At 33.6% G+C, this 13166-nt stretch overlaps 1 protein-coding gene across 2 annotated transcripts; it reads left to right on the top strand.

The window, feature by feature from the left end:
• The first annotated feature begins 1076 nt into the window (after window positions 1-1076).
• On the top strand, window positions 1077-11648 carry LOC131055449 (uncharacterized). Of its 2 annotated transcripts, XM_057989937.2 has the most exons (6): window positions 1077-1318; window positions 1403-1504; window positions 1675-1982; window positions 2089-2306; window positions 8735-9740; window positions 9916-10050. In XM_057989937.2, exons 1-5 carry the CDS (start codon window positions 1181-1183, stop codon window positions 8824-8826), a joined length of 858 nt encoding a protein of 285 aa, XP_057845920.1. In that variant the 5' UTR covers window positions 1077-1180; the 3' UTR covers window positions 8827-9740; window positions 9916-10050. The 2 variants fall into 2 exon arrangements, with proteins under 2 accessions (XP_057845920.1, XP_057845919.1); XM_057989936.2 differs by lacking the exons at window positions 1077-1318; window positions 1403-1504; window positions 1675-1982; window positions 2089-2306 and adding exons at window positions 10282-10893; window positions 10985-11648 and having other exon boundaries at window positions 8825-9740; window positions 9916-10162.
• The last annotated feature ends 1518 nt before the right edge of the window (window positions 11649-13166 follow it).

Here is a 13166-nt window from a genome sequence, read left to right as displayed (position 1 = left end):
TGTCAAGTTAGTGACTTTTTGAATAAGATTAGGCATAATAAGCAACTTGCATAATTCCTTGGGATGCCAATTTGGTATCATGAAATGAGGATTTTTAAATCTTTGTGACTATATGCTAGGAGTTTAATTTGGATAGATACACATATTAAGATTTGGCTATAAATACAACACCCTATTATGCAATTCAATTTACATCTTGTAACAATCACTTAAGAGGAAAATACCAAGATCATTTTTTAATTTTAATTTCAGAATTGAAAATTTATTTTTACAAGTGCATAAATGATTTAGGTTACTTTCATAATTATAAAATAAAGTCAAAAATAAAAAAATAATAATCTAATACAAATTTAAAACTTAAAAATAAAATTAAATCAAAACAATCTAAATTTGTATTATTTACTAGAATGTAAAAATTATCATATTTGCACACTAATTATTACATTAAAAATCTATAAATCAAAGTAAATGGAAAAAGAAAACTATTGCATAATAAAGATATGTATTGAGAGGTCAAATTTGTTATCATAAAAGATAAGTAACGAAAGATGTTGATATTCTCGATGTCTTCAACTGTAGCTCTCTTTTTAGAAAGAGATTTGATGGGAAGCATAAATAAATCTTACGTTTGGCATCTGTTTTTAAGAGATCCAAATAGTTTAAAATAATTTAATTCCTATGTTTAAGTTTTCCACAATTTCCTTAGATTGAAAGTAGCTTGCTTTTCAAATAGAGATTTGATGGATGGCATAAATAAAATCTTACGCTTCGAATATCCATATAAAAAAAACAACATTAATTCCAATTCAATCTGTTTTTTAGATGCTTGTCTTCAAAAGATTTGTCTGCCTAATTATTACCACTCACAGTGAAAGTGCAGAAGACGAGAGCTGCTTTTTCTTTACAGCCTAGCAGAATAATGTAACGTACCAAAAGAAGAAAACATATTCCCAGCTTCTTTTCTTTACAGCTTGCGCGCACAAAAAGAAACGAATGAAGTCCCATTTGATTTTCTTTTTGACTGTACCCATTTCTACATTCCAAAGCAATTCTCATTATAAGGAGACAAGGCTACCAATCTCGAAACACGCACACATTCTGAGCAATCTGTTCTGAGTCATATCTGTTCAATATCTTTTACCCGCTTAATTCCCTCTTTCAGAAGTTCAGTAACAGAATAATGGCCACCACTTCTTGCTGTCGCTCATCTTCTTCTTCCCAAGAAGATTATCAAAATATTATGAGTAATATAGTTGCGGTGGAAGCGATGAACCACATTGATGAATTGATTTCTTACATTGATCAGTTCTTAAAAGAGGTAATTAAGCACTAATTGAATCGCCCTTTGTTAAATTTAGTATTCTCTTACAGATTTACATCAATAGCAAATTGTTGAAAGCAGGAAAGAAAAGTTGGCAAGGTGGTTGCGGTGGATTCTTCTATCAAGTCTGCTGGTGTTTTACTGAACAAGGGCTTGAAGCGATCTAACAGACATCTATGCAAGGTGCTCAACAAATTGTTATTTTTTTAAATTTAATTGATGCAGCACATTTACTTATTAATGATCTTCTTGATCCAGGCATTTCAAGTATTATTAGAAAGAAAGTATTATTAATCGTGGAATGAACTTCTTGTTCCAATTCTGAAAGTATCTCTCAATGTTTTTGTCTGCAGAGTCACTTTAAGCGAAATCTTAACCGTGAAACCCGCAAATTAATTATTGATGTAACAAATCAAGCAGCTCAGATTAAGTGGCTGGGCGTAGCTCTGTCAGTTGTAGCTTTTGTGTTGGAACGAATTGAACAAGTCTCTTCCAACACAAAGGAATGCATTCCGCTTCTCAAATACATGTGTGAACTCGCAAAACACATCAAGCAGTTGGACGAGCATTTCCCTCAGGGGAAGTTGAATAGGGTTCTTCAATTCATTGTAGAAGGCTCCGCTCTCTGCATAACGCACATCAAATCTGATAGGTTTTCCAGGTAAAACAAATTCATGCAATTTGATTTTTTCTCTAGTCATGTGATATTCGTATTTCAAATCTTTGTTTAATGCTAAATCTTTATTTATTTTTTGATGGGTGAATAGATGTTTGGCTGCTCCGGTTACGGCTGGAGATTTGCTGAGCTTACGAGGAAACCTTGAACTGGAGTACGCAGATCTGTCATTGGTAGCGATCAACGCTGTTGCGAATAGGACTGAAGAAATTGCGAATAGGACTGAAGAAATTGTGAATAGGACTGAAGAAATATCTAGTAATATTCCAGTTGTGCTGCCTCCCTCGCAAGGAATACCTCCTCAAGCAGGTACTAATATTTCTTTTATTTGGAGTTTTGTTTATGCCAACAGGAAAATCTTGAAGTGAATTCAATTGGCTTGTTGTAGAAAAAGAAAGTCCAGTAGCTAGTTACCTTGAACGAAACTAGTAAGATTTGTCAAATCTTGATTTGAGAAGGCGCTTTTTTTCAGATGAATAAATTTAAGGATGATAAATTTGTAGTCAAACCGTACATCCAAATCTTGTTTCTCTCCCTCTATCACTTATATAATAGCATGGGCCGACTCCAAAGATTTACATAGGATATATTGCAAATTACATGACCACTCATTATGTGGCATTCACTACCATATCATATTCATGATGTGAAAATGGTCAAAATAGGTGCTTCAAATGTTATTATAAATTTTTAATGTTTTTATAAAAAATAGGTAATTTGTATAAATATTTTAAAATAAAATGTGTATTAGGAAATATATTATTTATAGGAAGGTTGAAATTAAAATAGAAGTACAATAATTTAGTATTTTATGTACAAATATGATAGGTCGTAGATATATGTATACTAAATTCTTTATGTCAATTATCAACTATGAACGCGCAAATAAAATATTTTTCTAGCCAAATGCTTACTCAAACTAATGTTGGACTCCAACTATTAGTTTATTAGGTTATGTTGTCATTTCTTTGAATAACCATACCAAAAAGATCAATACATAGGATATCTTATGTAGCTTGGTGGGGCTAATTAGACAAAATAGTGGATTAATTACTTAATCCTCAGGATTGATTATGCAACCACTAGGATTCATTCCACAACTTGAAGTCTGGTGACCCAATTTATTAGAGATAAGTGGAACAATATGCATATTTAAAATAGTTGCAAAACACACAAAACATGTAAGGTATATGTATTTTAGGCTTTTTCAACTCTCAATATTTCACATCCATAAGCTTTAATTTATTTTCATGTATGAATATATATCTACCTAAATAGGTATAGAATAATATACATATATACAAATTTATTTCAAATTAAATAGCCATACCAATAGTCTATCCATAATAAGTAGTAATCTACCATGATGCCTTCACATCTAAATATTATTCCCATATTCTATTTATTTTTATAATTTAATGTAATAACCAAACTAGTTTTGATTAATAAAAAATAGGTTAGGCCAGTACCATTACATATCCATATAGAAGCGCCACCTAGGGCACATGAGAAATGCACACCTAGTTAAAGACAAAACACCAAAAAATAGAAAGGAACCACAATGCAACTAGACAAAGACTAGGGACAAAACCAACAAACAAAAATAAAAAGAAAAACAGCCAACTGCCAAAGCCACAAAGAGATGGACTACTAGGCAAAGGCATTAACCTCTTGCTAATCTTTACATAGACCTAAACATTTATTAGAGAAAGAGATTTTTTTGTTGGAGTCCTTAGAAGAGTTCAAAATATCATAACCCAGAGTATCTTTAACCATAGAGGCAGTGGGCTCCATTGAAATAGAAGGGAACAAAACATGTCTCTTTTACTTAGCTTTCCTATGGACTATTACCTCCTGAATAGCTTGTAGGGAAGCTGAATTCTTCAAGACCATATCCTGGCTTCTCTTGGAAATCTCCTCAATTTTATGCTTAAGGATCTCTTGGATTTCCTTTAGCTCCATTACAACCTTGTTATCATTTCTTTGAGACACATTCTCATTAAAGTCATTCAACATGCCCTCAATTTTTATCTCAATTCTCTAACTACCAAACATGTTGCTCACAACTTCGTAGACTCGTTCGTCCTTCTCCTCCATCGCCCATTTTCCTGCCCTAGCATTGGCCTTAGCCACAACCTCGAGTTTTCTAATCTTCCTTATAGCCTCATTGAACTAAGAAAAAATCTATTTTATAACCAAATCCTGTAGCTCAACATTTCCTCTAGCTTTAATACCTTCGAGTCTAAATTATGAGAGCTAGTCATGGTGTTGGGAATCTTAGGTGACTAGGGGGAAAGGGGGCAATGCCCTCAGAAGTTGTAGGGGACTAGTATGATTTTGAATCATAGGAGGACTCAAAATCCTCGTACACTTCCTCTTTATCTAACTCTGACACCTGCACATCCTCAGGAGGGAGATTAGGAGAGGTCTTCTTTTTTCGTTTCTTTGATGAGATTAAAGAGGGTAGAAACAAGATTAGGTTTAGAAGAGGAGCCAATAGTGGGGTTGGGTTTTTCTATGGGGGCACTAGAAAGCTCAACCACCAAATTTGGGTCAAGCAAGGGGATAGGGGGATTTAACAAGGACCCACTAGAAGGGGTTAAAGCAAGGTGAAATTTATAGAGACAAAGAATTAACCCTTGATGGATGGAGAGGGAATTTTAAGACTTAGCTAGATAGAAAAAGATTGAGATAATGAAGAACAAACCTAGTAAGAAAAAATCATCCTTATACCATACCTAAGGTGTTTTAGCATCAAGAAAAGTTGGGAATGAAATATTTTGAATCAGCCATCTAGAGTGAATAATTTTATCAGTAAAATGGCAACAACTTTATAGATACCATGTAGCTCTTTTTTGTTATACCCACTTTTAAACCTAGAAACCCCTTCACCTGACTTGAAAAATCAATTAAATTCCTTTTTATAGGACCTTTTCGATTTATTGGGGAAGATTATTCCATCCCATGAAAGCCCAGTGATGGTAGAAATCAAATATAGAGTGACTCTAAAGGAAACCTTTCTAATTTTCACCTCCCCCTTCTGCTTGGCTTGGCCAAAATTCTTGGAGAGCTTCGGGTCAAAACCCTGCACCCCTTCAACATAGCTATGTAGGATCCCTTTAACCACTTTCTGCCATAACTTAGCATTACTTTTGAATTTCTCACATGAATCAAGTCCAATTTGTATTAGGTCTCCTCCCATCTCAATCACAAAGAGGTTCAGAGTAAGAACCAAGTGGTGAGAGAAAAATCCATTAGTTTGAGAACGTCAACACTTAAAAGAAAAGGGTGAAGTGACATTGCTTTTTGAAAGAGATGTCCACCACCAGACCAGAAAAGGACTAGCCAAAAGGGTAGCAAAAATAATGAAAAATTTGATCCTAGGATTATACTCCATCAATAATATTTATTACATGAATCTTCTCCTTTACGCAAATCATAATAGATAAGCCCTTAAGTACATCACAATGAATAAGAGAAATGTTAGTGCATCCTATACTATACCTTGGTTTCTATCCCTTTTACCAATTCATTATCATTTGTGATATCAATAAATCATTCTGAATTGCTTATTTTTGTCACTAGCAAGGGTATAAATTTAACAAAAAATAATACATAAGGTTATTTTTATAGAAGTACATAGTGATTAACACACAAATACATAGTGACCAATTAGCAATAGAAAACTTAGTTCACTAGCATTTACCCTTCAAGTACATCCCAACTAGAAAAATAATACTAACATGTTCCATATTATAGATCATGAGTCACATCATTTTCCTACTATGATAACAAGCAGACGTCTTGTACTACTTATGATCATCACCAAATAAGGTGTAAAGGTAAAAAGATATTTCATATGAGGCCATTAATTAGATTTATATGTACCTTGTTGAACCTTTCAATTTGATGGATCCCAATGCATCTATAACCCCCATGCCATTAGTCAATGTCAAACCAACTTTGTATGGGGTAGCTCCTAGCATCCGTCCCTTGCATGTTACTAGTGAAATCTAGTTAAGAATGATGATACACTAGGTAACTCCTAACATCTATCATATCCATTCTACAAGTGATAATTGACTCAATGATAGTAAATGGTGGATAACATTTAACTCATTTCAGTTGTACAATACTAGTAACATCTAGATAAAACACTTCTATATTCATATAGATTGATATATCTCCTAGCATCCTTCACCTCCATTCTAGTAGTGAAAGCTACAAAATCCTTTTAACACATGGTAGATTGCACTTCACATCTATCACATGAATGGTATTGGTGATAGTCAACTAGTGAAAATTTTCTTATATTTAGCTCTAACATGTGGGTCATCTTATAACTAGGAATGCAAATAATCTAGATATCCCAAGGGTCCCCAAACACAAGGTGGATTGACCGGGTTAGCTATAAGATAGAGTGATCCATAAGACAATACACATGGTCATGTAGGTCTTGAAGTCAAATTATCAACACACAAATAATACATTAAACCCATATGAGCTAGTCTCTATCCATGTTCACACACATATATAAATAAATACCACTCATAAAGGAACACATTCCATTTAGTTAATTCAATTATTATTCAAAAAAAATATTGGAAAGAAACTAAACCCATATATATAATATTCTTGTTTGGGTACATAACATTCTTCTATATTATTAATCATTAAGGTAATCATATATTTATCAGCCAAATAGATATGAAGGAAAAAAATCCATCTTAAGCAATATTGCTTAGATTTATTTATCATTTTTGGAAACTTTGGTCATAATCAAATTTGTTCTAAACTCAACACAAATCTAAGTGCATGTTTAGATTAGATAGACCATTCATGCTTAATAGTGTTGTTCACGCCGTTAGATCATAATGGCTAATACAACGTCAACATTATATACCAAGTTAGTAGGTTTCCTTAGCTTATTTATGGTTATCCCAAGGCTATTTTATCATGTCATTATTTCCTAGAAGAATAAACCTCACTAGTGTCTAGAGGATGACCTATACCTTTCTATACTTGTCATTGAGCCAAGACCAAAGTCACGATGTCACCTACAAAGTTGTTATTATTTTAGTTCCAAAAAGTCTAGAGGCATTATTTTAGTTCCTTCTTTCTTACATAATTTCATGTCTCCATCTCTAGCTTCCCTAGGAAAATAAATAGGATGATGTGATTGTAATAGAAATGCCATTAGAAGATCCACTAACAGTAGCAAAAAATACTTTGATTCAAAATTCTTATGTAGGATACTTGTAGACATTTCTATCAAGAGTAGCACCTATAAGAAATCCTTGTAGCATAGTGGTTTTTTTGTCCCAAAATAGAGACAACATCATGCAATGCTCACAATAAGGCATATTAAACTCTACCAACACACGTTTCTCAATGCTCAATCAACCTTAGAATTAAAATTGGAGGGACAAAGCAAAAGAACATTGCATGAGATCCCACATAAATATTATTTTCATATAGACCTCTATCACTTAGACCATTACCCACATCCATCTCCACTCCCATTGCGCTCTACAATTACCATTATTAGTCTTATTACTAGTGTTTTGGATTGGTGAGAGAAAATGGCATTATATATTTGTACTTCATAATGGAATGCAAACATATCAACTTGAGATTGTTTCAATCTTACACGTGCTCAAATATTTTATGTCTCCCACTATTCTCTCTCATTCCATGCTTCAAAAGAACTACCAATATGTATCTACAATCCCTCACCAAATGTTTTTCATTTCATTTCACGCAATAATGGATGTCTTTACCCTATTTTGGATCTCTCCATTTGTCACAACGTACTCCCTTCTCCTCCTACATTCCCTTCTTGCTACTTTCGATTTACTTTAAATGCTCCCATATCCCCTTAGTTTGTTGAGCAACAAATGTCTTTACTTCTTGCAACACCATCTTGATTGATATGCTAACACCCAACTAAATAAATTCCTCCCTTGTTTATGCTTTTATGGATAGTCATATGTTTGCTTGCCCCCACCAAACTTATGTTTGTCCAAAATAAGTATTACAAGTGACGATGCTTCTTGCAAATGGACACTATATACTTCTTCAGTGATGTTGCAAGTGATCCCTCTCTTTGACATGACATCCATACCTACAATATAGATGTTTTTAACTCTCCCCTAATTGTTGCCTCCTTTATCCCATACTCCTATTCAACTCCTATTATTATTATTTATATATGTTTATATTTATTTTAGAGTTCAAGTTAACTATTTATATTTGTTAAAATATATTATTTGAAATTTTTATTATCGTTAAATATTAATAATTTTAAGTAAGGTATTCTTTCACAATGTCATTTATATTTTCAATAAACTACCAAATTAGTACTATGTACAACTTTCCATTGACTAATCAATAAACATATTAATTAACAATACGATTTAATGAATACCCTAAAAAAATGTGACATTTACATTAAGAATATTTAATTATTTTATAAAAAATTAAATTCACAACATTTATATTAATCTTAATTAGAAAGAATAAGAAACAAATAAACTACTTTAATGAATTTTTCTTTAAAATAAAAAGTTTAATGTTAAATTAAGCTGAAAGAAACATGCCAAAATTTTGTAAAGTTGGAAATAAGATACATTTCACACAGTAAACTTAAAAAAAATACTGCAATCGTTATCTATTTTCTATAATGTTAAAGATGTGCATAAATCTGAATGTCTAATCTATTTATATTGGGCTTGTAGTTGGTACGGAGGGACCGAGAATGCGTGTGACTCAACTCCTCGACATGAAAAGCACATCAGAGTGGTGGTTATTTACGGGCAAGGTGGGATAGGAAAGACCACATTAGCCACTGCGGTCTTCAATAAACTTGACCTTCAAAACTACAAATTTTGTAGAGTCGATATGCAACAGGATTGTTCAGAGACTGATCTCAAATTGCTGCAACACCAAATTCTAAGAGATCTTTTTAGCCACAATGTTGACTTGAGGAGTTTGAATGAAGGTCGAGAAGAACTGTCGAAAAAATTTAAAGAACCCTCTTCTCGACCTCTCTTCATTTTCATTGACAACGCATTGAAAGGAAGTGACTTTGAAAAGCTTTTCCCCATAAATGACCTGGCTTCCCTTCCAGCCCAGAGCAAGATTCTTGTGACGACCAGAAATCTGAACGAGACTCGTATAATTTTGTAGGCAGGAATTGAACGCTGTTATTATCAGGTGCCTTTTCTTCCACCAGAAGAGGCACAAAAACTTTTGTGTGAGTTCGCTTTAGGCAGTCGCAAGGCAAGTTTTGACCCCACCATAGATATTGGTCACCTCCTCGAAATATGCCAAGGAGTTCCACTGGTTCTAAAATTGGGTGGAGCCAGATTACGTGAACATGCACAGAACGTTCCAGCTTGCAGGGAAGCAGTTGAATATCTCAAGACGTGGTTGGTAGCAGGAGAGGAGGGCGAATTGAGCGAACGTATGGTGGACTTTGTTTATAAACGCTTGGAACCCTCTTGTAAAGAGGCATTTCTGGATACAGTTTTCTTCTTTTGTAATTGGGAGCGGTGCAGAGTGGCCTATAGTGTCGGAGAGACAGAGCTTCAAGAGCTTGAAAGGGCTGCACTTGTAAATATCACGGATGAAGGCAGAGTGAATGTTCACGATATAGTGCAGGCTCGAGGGAGAAAGCTGTCGTCAGATGGGGATAGAATTATCGACCAACAGTCTCTCACTGATGTTCTGCAAAATGAAGAGGTATATGTTTTTTGTCCCGCCTTTACGAGAATTCTAGATTTTTATCTCAAATATATATAAACTCACTCTTTCAATTTTTTTTGAGATTCATGTGTAACCGGTTATAGGAAAATTTTGAAAATTGAACCAATGCTTTGTATTTGAATGCACATTTGAGCGATAGAAATTTTTGCAGAGGATTAAGAAAACGAAGGGGATTGCTCTTCCTGAAGATTTCAAGCTCGAAGCTCGTCATCTCAACTATGAACAGATGTTTAAGAGTCTTGATAACACCGGAAGATACAGGAATAGTAAACGGAGAATGCAAAGGAGCCTTCGAAAATCTAAGGTTGCTCAGCCTCAACAGTCATAATCACTCGCTGATGGAGCTCAGTAAACATCCGAGATTAGCAGTATTCATTGGGGAATTCAAAACTTTTAACGTAAACTTTACAAGCTTTGTCTGATTATCTATTTTATTTTTTCGAAAATTTTCTTTGCTTAATTTATAAATATTTTCCCGAGGACCTCGCTAATTCGAAACAGTGAAATTGTTTTGCAGTTGTCGGGGCTCGCATCTTCATCGAAATATCTTGCTTTACGATGGGCTACATTAGCTGAGCTTAGCACCACCTTTTCGCAACTTCAGTCTTTGCGTTTTCTAAAATTGTGGCATTGTGATGGGTTTGATAGCCTACCAGAAACCATTGTAAACCTATCTGCTTTAGAAAAGTTGGATATAAGTGATAGGAGTTCGGTGAGCCTCCCTGACAGCTTTGGCCAACTTCGTTCTTTACGCTATTTGACGTCAGAGTGCATATCTGCGTTGCCAGAAAGTTTCGGAAACCTCGCTTCTTTGGAGCTGCTAACGTTGAATTTCTGCAGAAGACTATCGAATCTACCTCAAAATTTTGGTCAGCTGAATCGTTTGAAATATTTGAACATATATTGTTGCGAAGGATTACAGAGCCTCTCTGGTGATTTTGAATGTTTGAGTTCGCTGCTTGCAATTAAGGCTTCAGGATGTTCTCGACTGGAGGGAAACACAATGGACAAGTTAGGGAAGATGAAGGGATTGCTGATTGTGGATATATATAAAAGTCCCTTTTTGCAAGAGCGGTGGGAACAAGTGAAGGGGCAATATTCTTTAGCAGTACTGCCGTACATATTTACGGTAATTCGCTTTGACTCACACTCTTGTATTTAACTAAGAATTTAATTTCACTCGTTATGCTCATCGTTGTTCTTAATTCGTTGCATTGCAGCTTCGAAGCGGTACTGGAGTGTACCCACATGCAGATGTAATGTGTAGAGCATTTTTCCACAGTGAGTCAAAATTCCTACATGTTGATGAAAATGGGCAGTTTGGGGAGTCGTCCTGTCCAGTAGGCGGCGTAAAGCTGTCTCTCTTGTTAACGATGTGCGATCTGTCAGCAGCAGCAAATAGAAGATATTTGGAAGCAGTGAGGAAGAGATGGGAGGAGGTTGGAGGTGGGGAGATGATGATGATGGTGTTTGTGGATATGGGAGGGTCATGCAGGGAGGAAAGCGAAAGACGTGTGAGGGGAATCCTCCCGTATTTACCGAGGGGCAGCACTGCCTGGATTGCTCCTGACAACAGGGCCAGGCTACTCTTCGCCCACTCTCTTTTCAAGGCTAATTCGCTTCCTGAATATGAGCCAACTGTTATCGTCAGCATATCGACAAGTATGGATGAAGAGGGAAAGAGGAATATGATGTTTCACGACTTCATAATTCCTGACTATACATCTGATTTTGAGTACGCGCGCATTTTCGACCAATTATTCTCCCCTATTTTGCAAGCCCATGCATCCCTCCAATTCCATCCCGTATGGGATAATTTCCGAGAGTTCTAAATTCTTTGAATTATGATATATATTGAAAAGGATTTCAAGTATTAAAATATAAGTTCATTTTAATATTTTTAATATAGTAACATGAAAATTTATTTTATATTAAATTATTTTATTAATTATTTGTAATTTTAAAAATGTTTTTTTGGATCATTATAAATTTACAATTAAATAGAATGATAAATAATTATATTATAATTATGAAACAAACATATAAAGAAAATCAACATTTGAATACATAAACAAAACAATGCTTAAATATTAGAAGGGATATTTGTGAACCAAAAGGAAAAATGAGATTTTAGTTGGAAGCTTGCTTAATAGCTAGAAAGTGGCATCACTAAGAAAGAATTTGATAGAACTAAAAAAAAGTATTTGGTACCTACCATTTTCAACCTATCTTAAGCTTAAAATAATGTTCTATTCAATTATTGACATTATTTATAAAGAATCATGATATTGATAGTAAATTTTAATTGTGAAACTTCATTTTTATTTTCACACCATAAAACAATTTTTAAATTTAATTTTTTAATATCTATTTAACAGATTTCTGAAATTGAATTTTGTTATAATTAATGAAGGCTACAATGGTCCAACAAACCTTTATTGGAACCTTTTCCTTAATTGCATTTGTTGGATATCATAGCCAAGTCATATGGCTTAGAAGTAGAAGAGAGAAGAAAGAGAGATTTATTCTCCACTACTGAAAGGTGGGTATTAAAGAATAAAATGTCAAAGGTTAATAGTGAAATAAGAGATGTGTAAACTAGTCAATTGGGTAGAAAATAAATTGTGTATAATACAAACTTTTACAACAAAAGAACTGGGTAGAGAATTAAAATTCTAAGTATGGGCTAGGTTGTAATTGAACATCCTTTGTTGAGAAAATAGTGGGCAGAGGATGTAGAGAGTTGTTTTCTATCTTATATAGATGGTTAAAGAATAAGAAGTGAAAGAAATATGGGTCATGAAAATTTAATTTTTCTCAAAGGGCTAGTAGGTAGTAGAGTACTAATGGGAGACCTAATAGAGAATTATTGAGGAGATAGGAGGCTTTGCATGCTACAATTCCACACGATGAATCTAAGGATAAAGTAGAGGTACAACGGAAGCTCTAATTAGGACTTATGATTCCATATACATTTTTATGTAAACTATAAATAAGGAGTAAATGTCAAGTCAAATGTATCAATATTTATAGAGAAATTAAAAATCAATCAATACTAGTTTACTAGTCTATTAGGAATTTATAATTTAATCCTTAAATTATAGATAAATTTTAATATCATTATTTGATCTAGTGAAAGTTCATAATTGTGTCACACTTTAATAAAGAAAATGGATAACACAAATATAAACTTTTAACTTGAACTGAACTTAAACATGAATATTTATGTTTTGAATTTTAGAATGTTACAAACTAATGAAATGTAGAACTGTTAGTTTCGAGTACATATGTTTATAATTTTCATTTTAATGGATATGTGTTTTTTATAAGTTTAATAGAATTATTTCAATTATTTAAAAAATTAAAAAATTCTAGTTTGATATATGTTCATTAATAAAAATT

This window comes from Cryptomeria japonica, chromosome 10, assembly GCF_030272615.1.
Source record: "Cryptomeria japonica chromosome 10, Sugi_1.0, whole genome shotgun sequence".
In the NCBI taxonomy this organism is placed as follows: domain Eukaryota; kingdom Viridiplantae; phylum Streptophyta; class Pinopsida; order Cupressales; family Cupressaceae; genus Cryptomeria; species Cryptomeria japonica.
The sequence above is the reverse complement of the archived record's forward strand: the minus strand, read 5'-3'. Positions and strand labels throughout refer to the sequence as shown.

Coding starts and splice junctions, on each gene's coding strand:
- LOC131055449 (XM_057989936.2), top strand. CDS start 9,685: ATGGGGATAGAATTATCGACCAACAGTCTCTCACTGATGTTCTGCAAA. Junction 10,163..10,281: donor GGGAATTCAAAACTTTTAAC/GTAAACTTTACA, acceptor ATTGTTTTGCAG/TTGTCGGGGCTCGCATCTTC. Junction 10,894..10,984: donor TACTGCCGTACATATTTACG/GTAATTCGCTTT, acceptor GTTGCATTGCAG/CTTCGAAGCGGTACTGGAGT.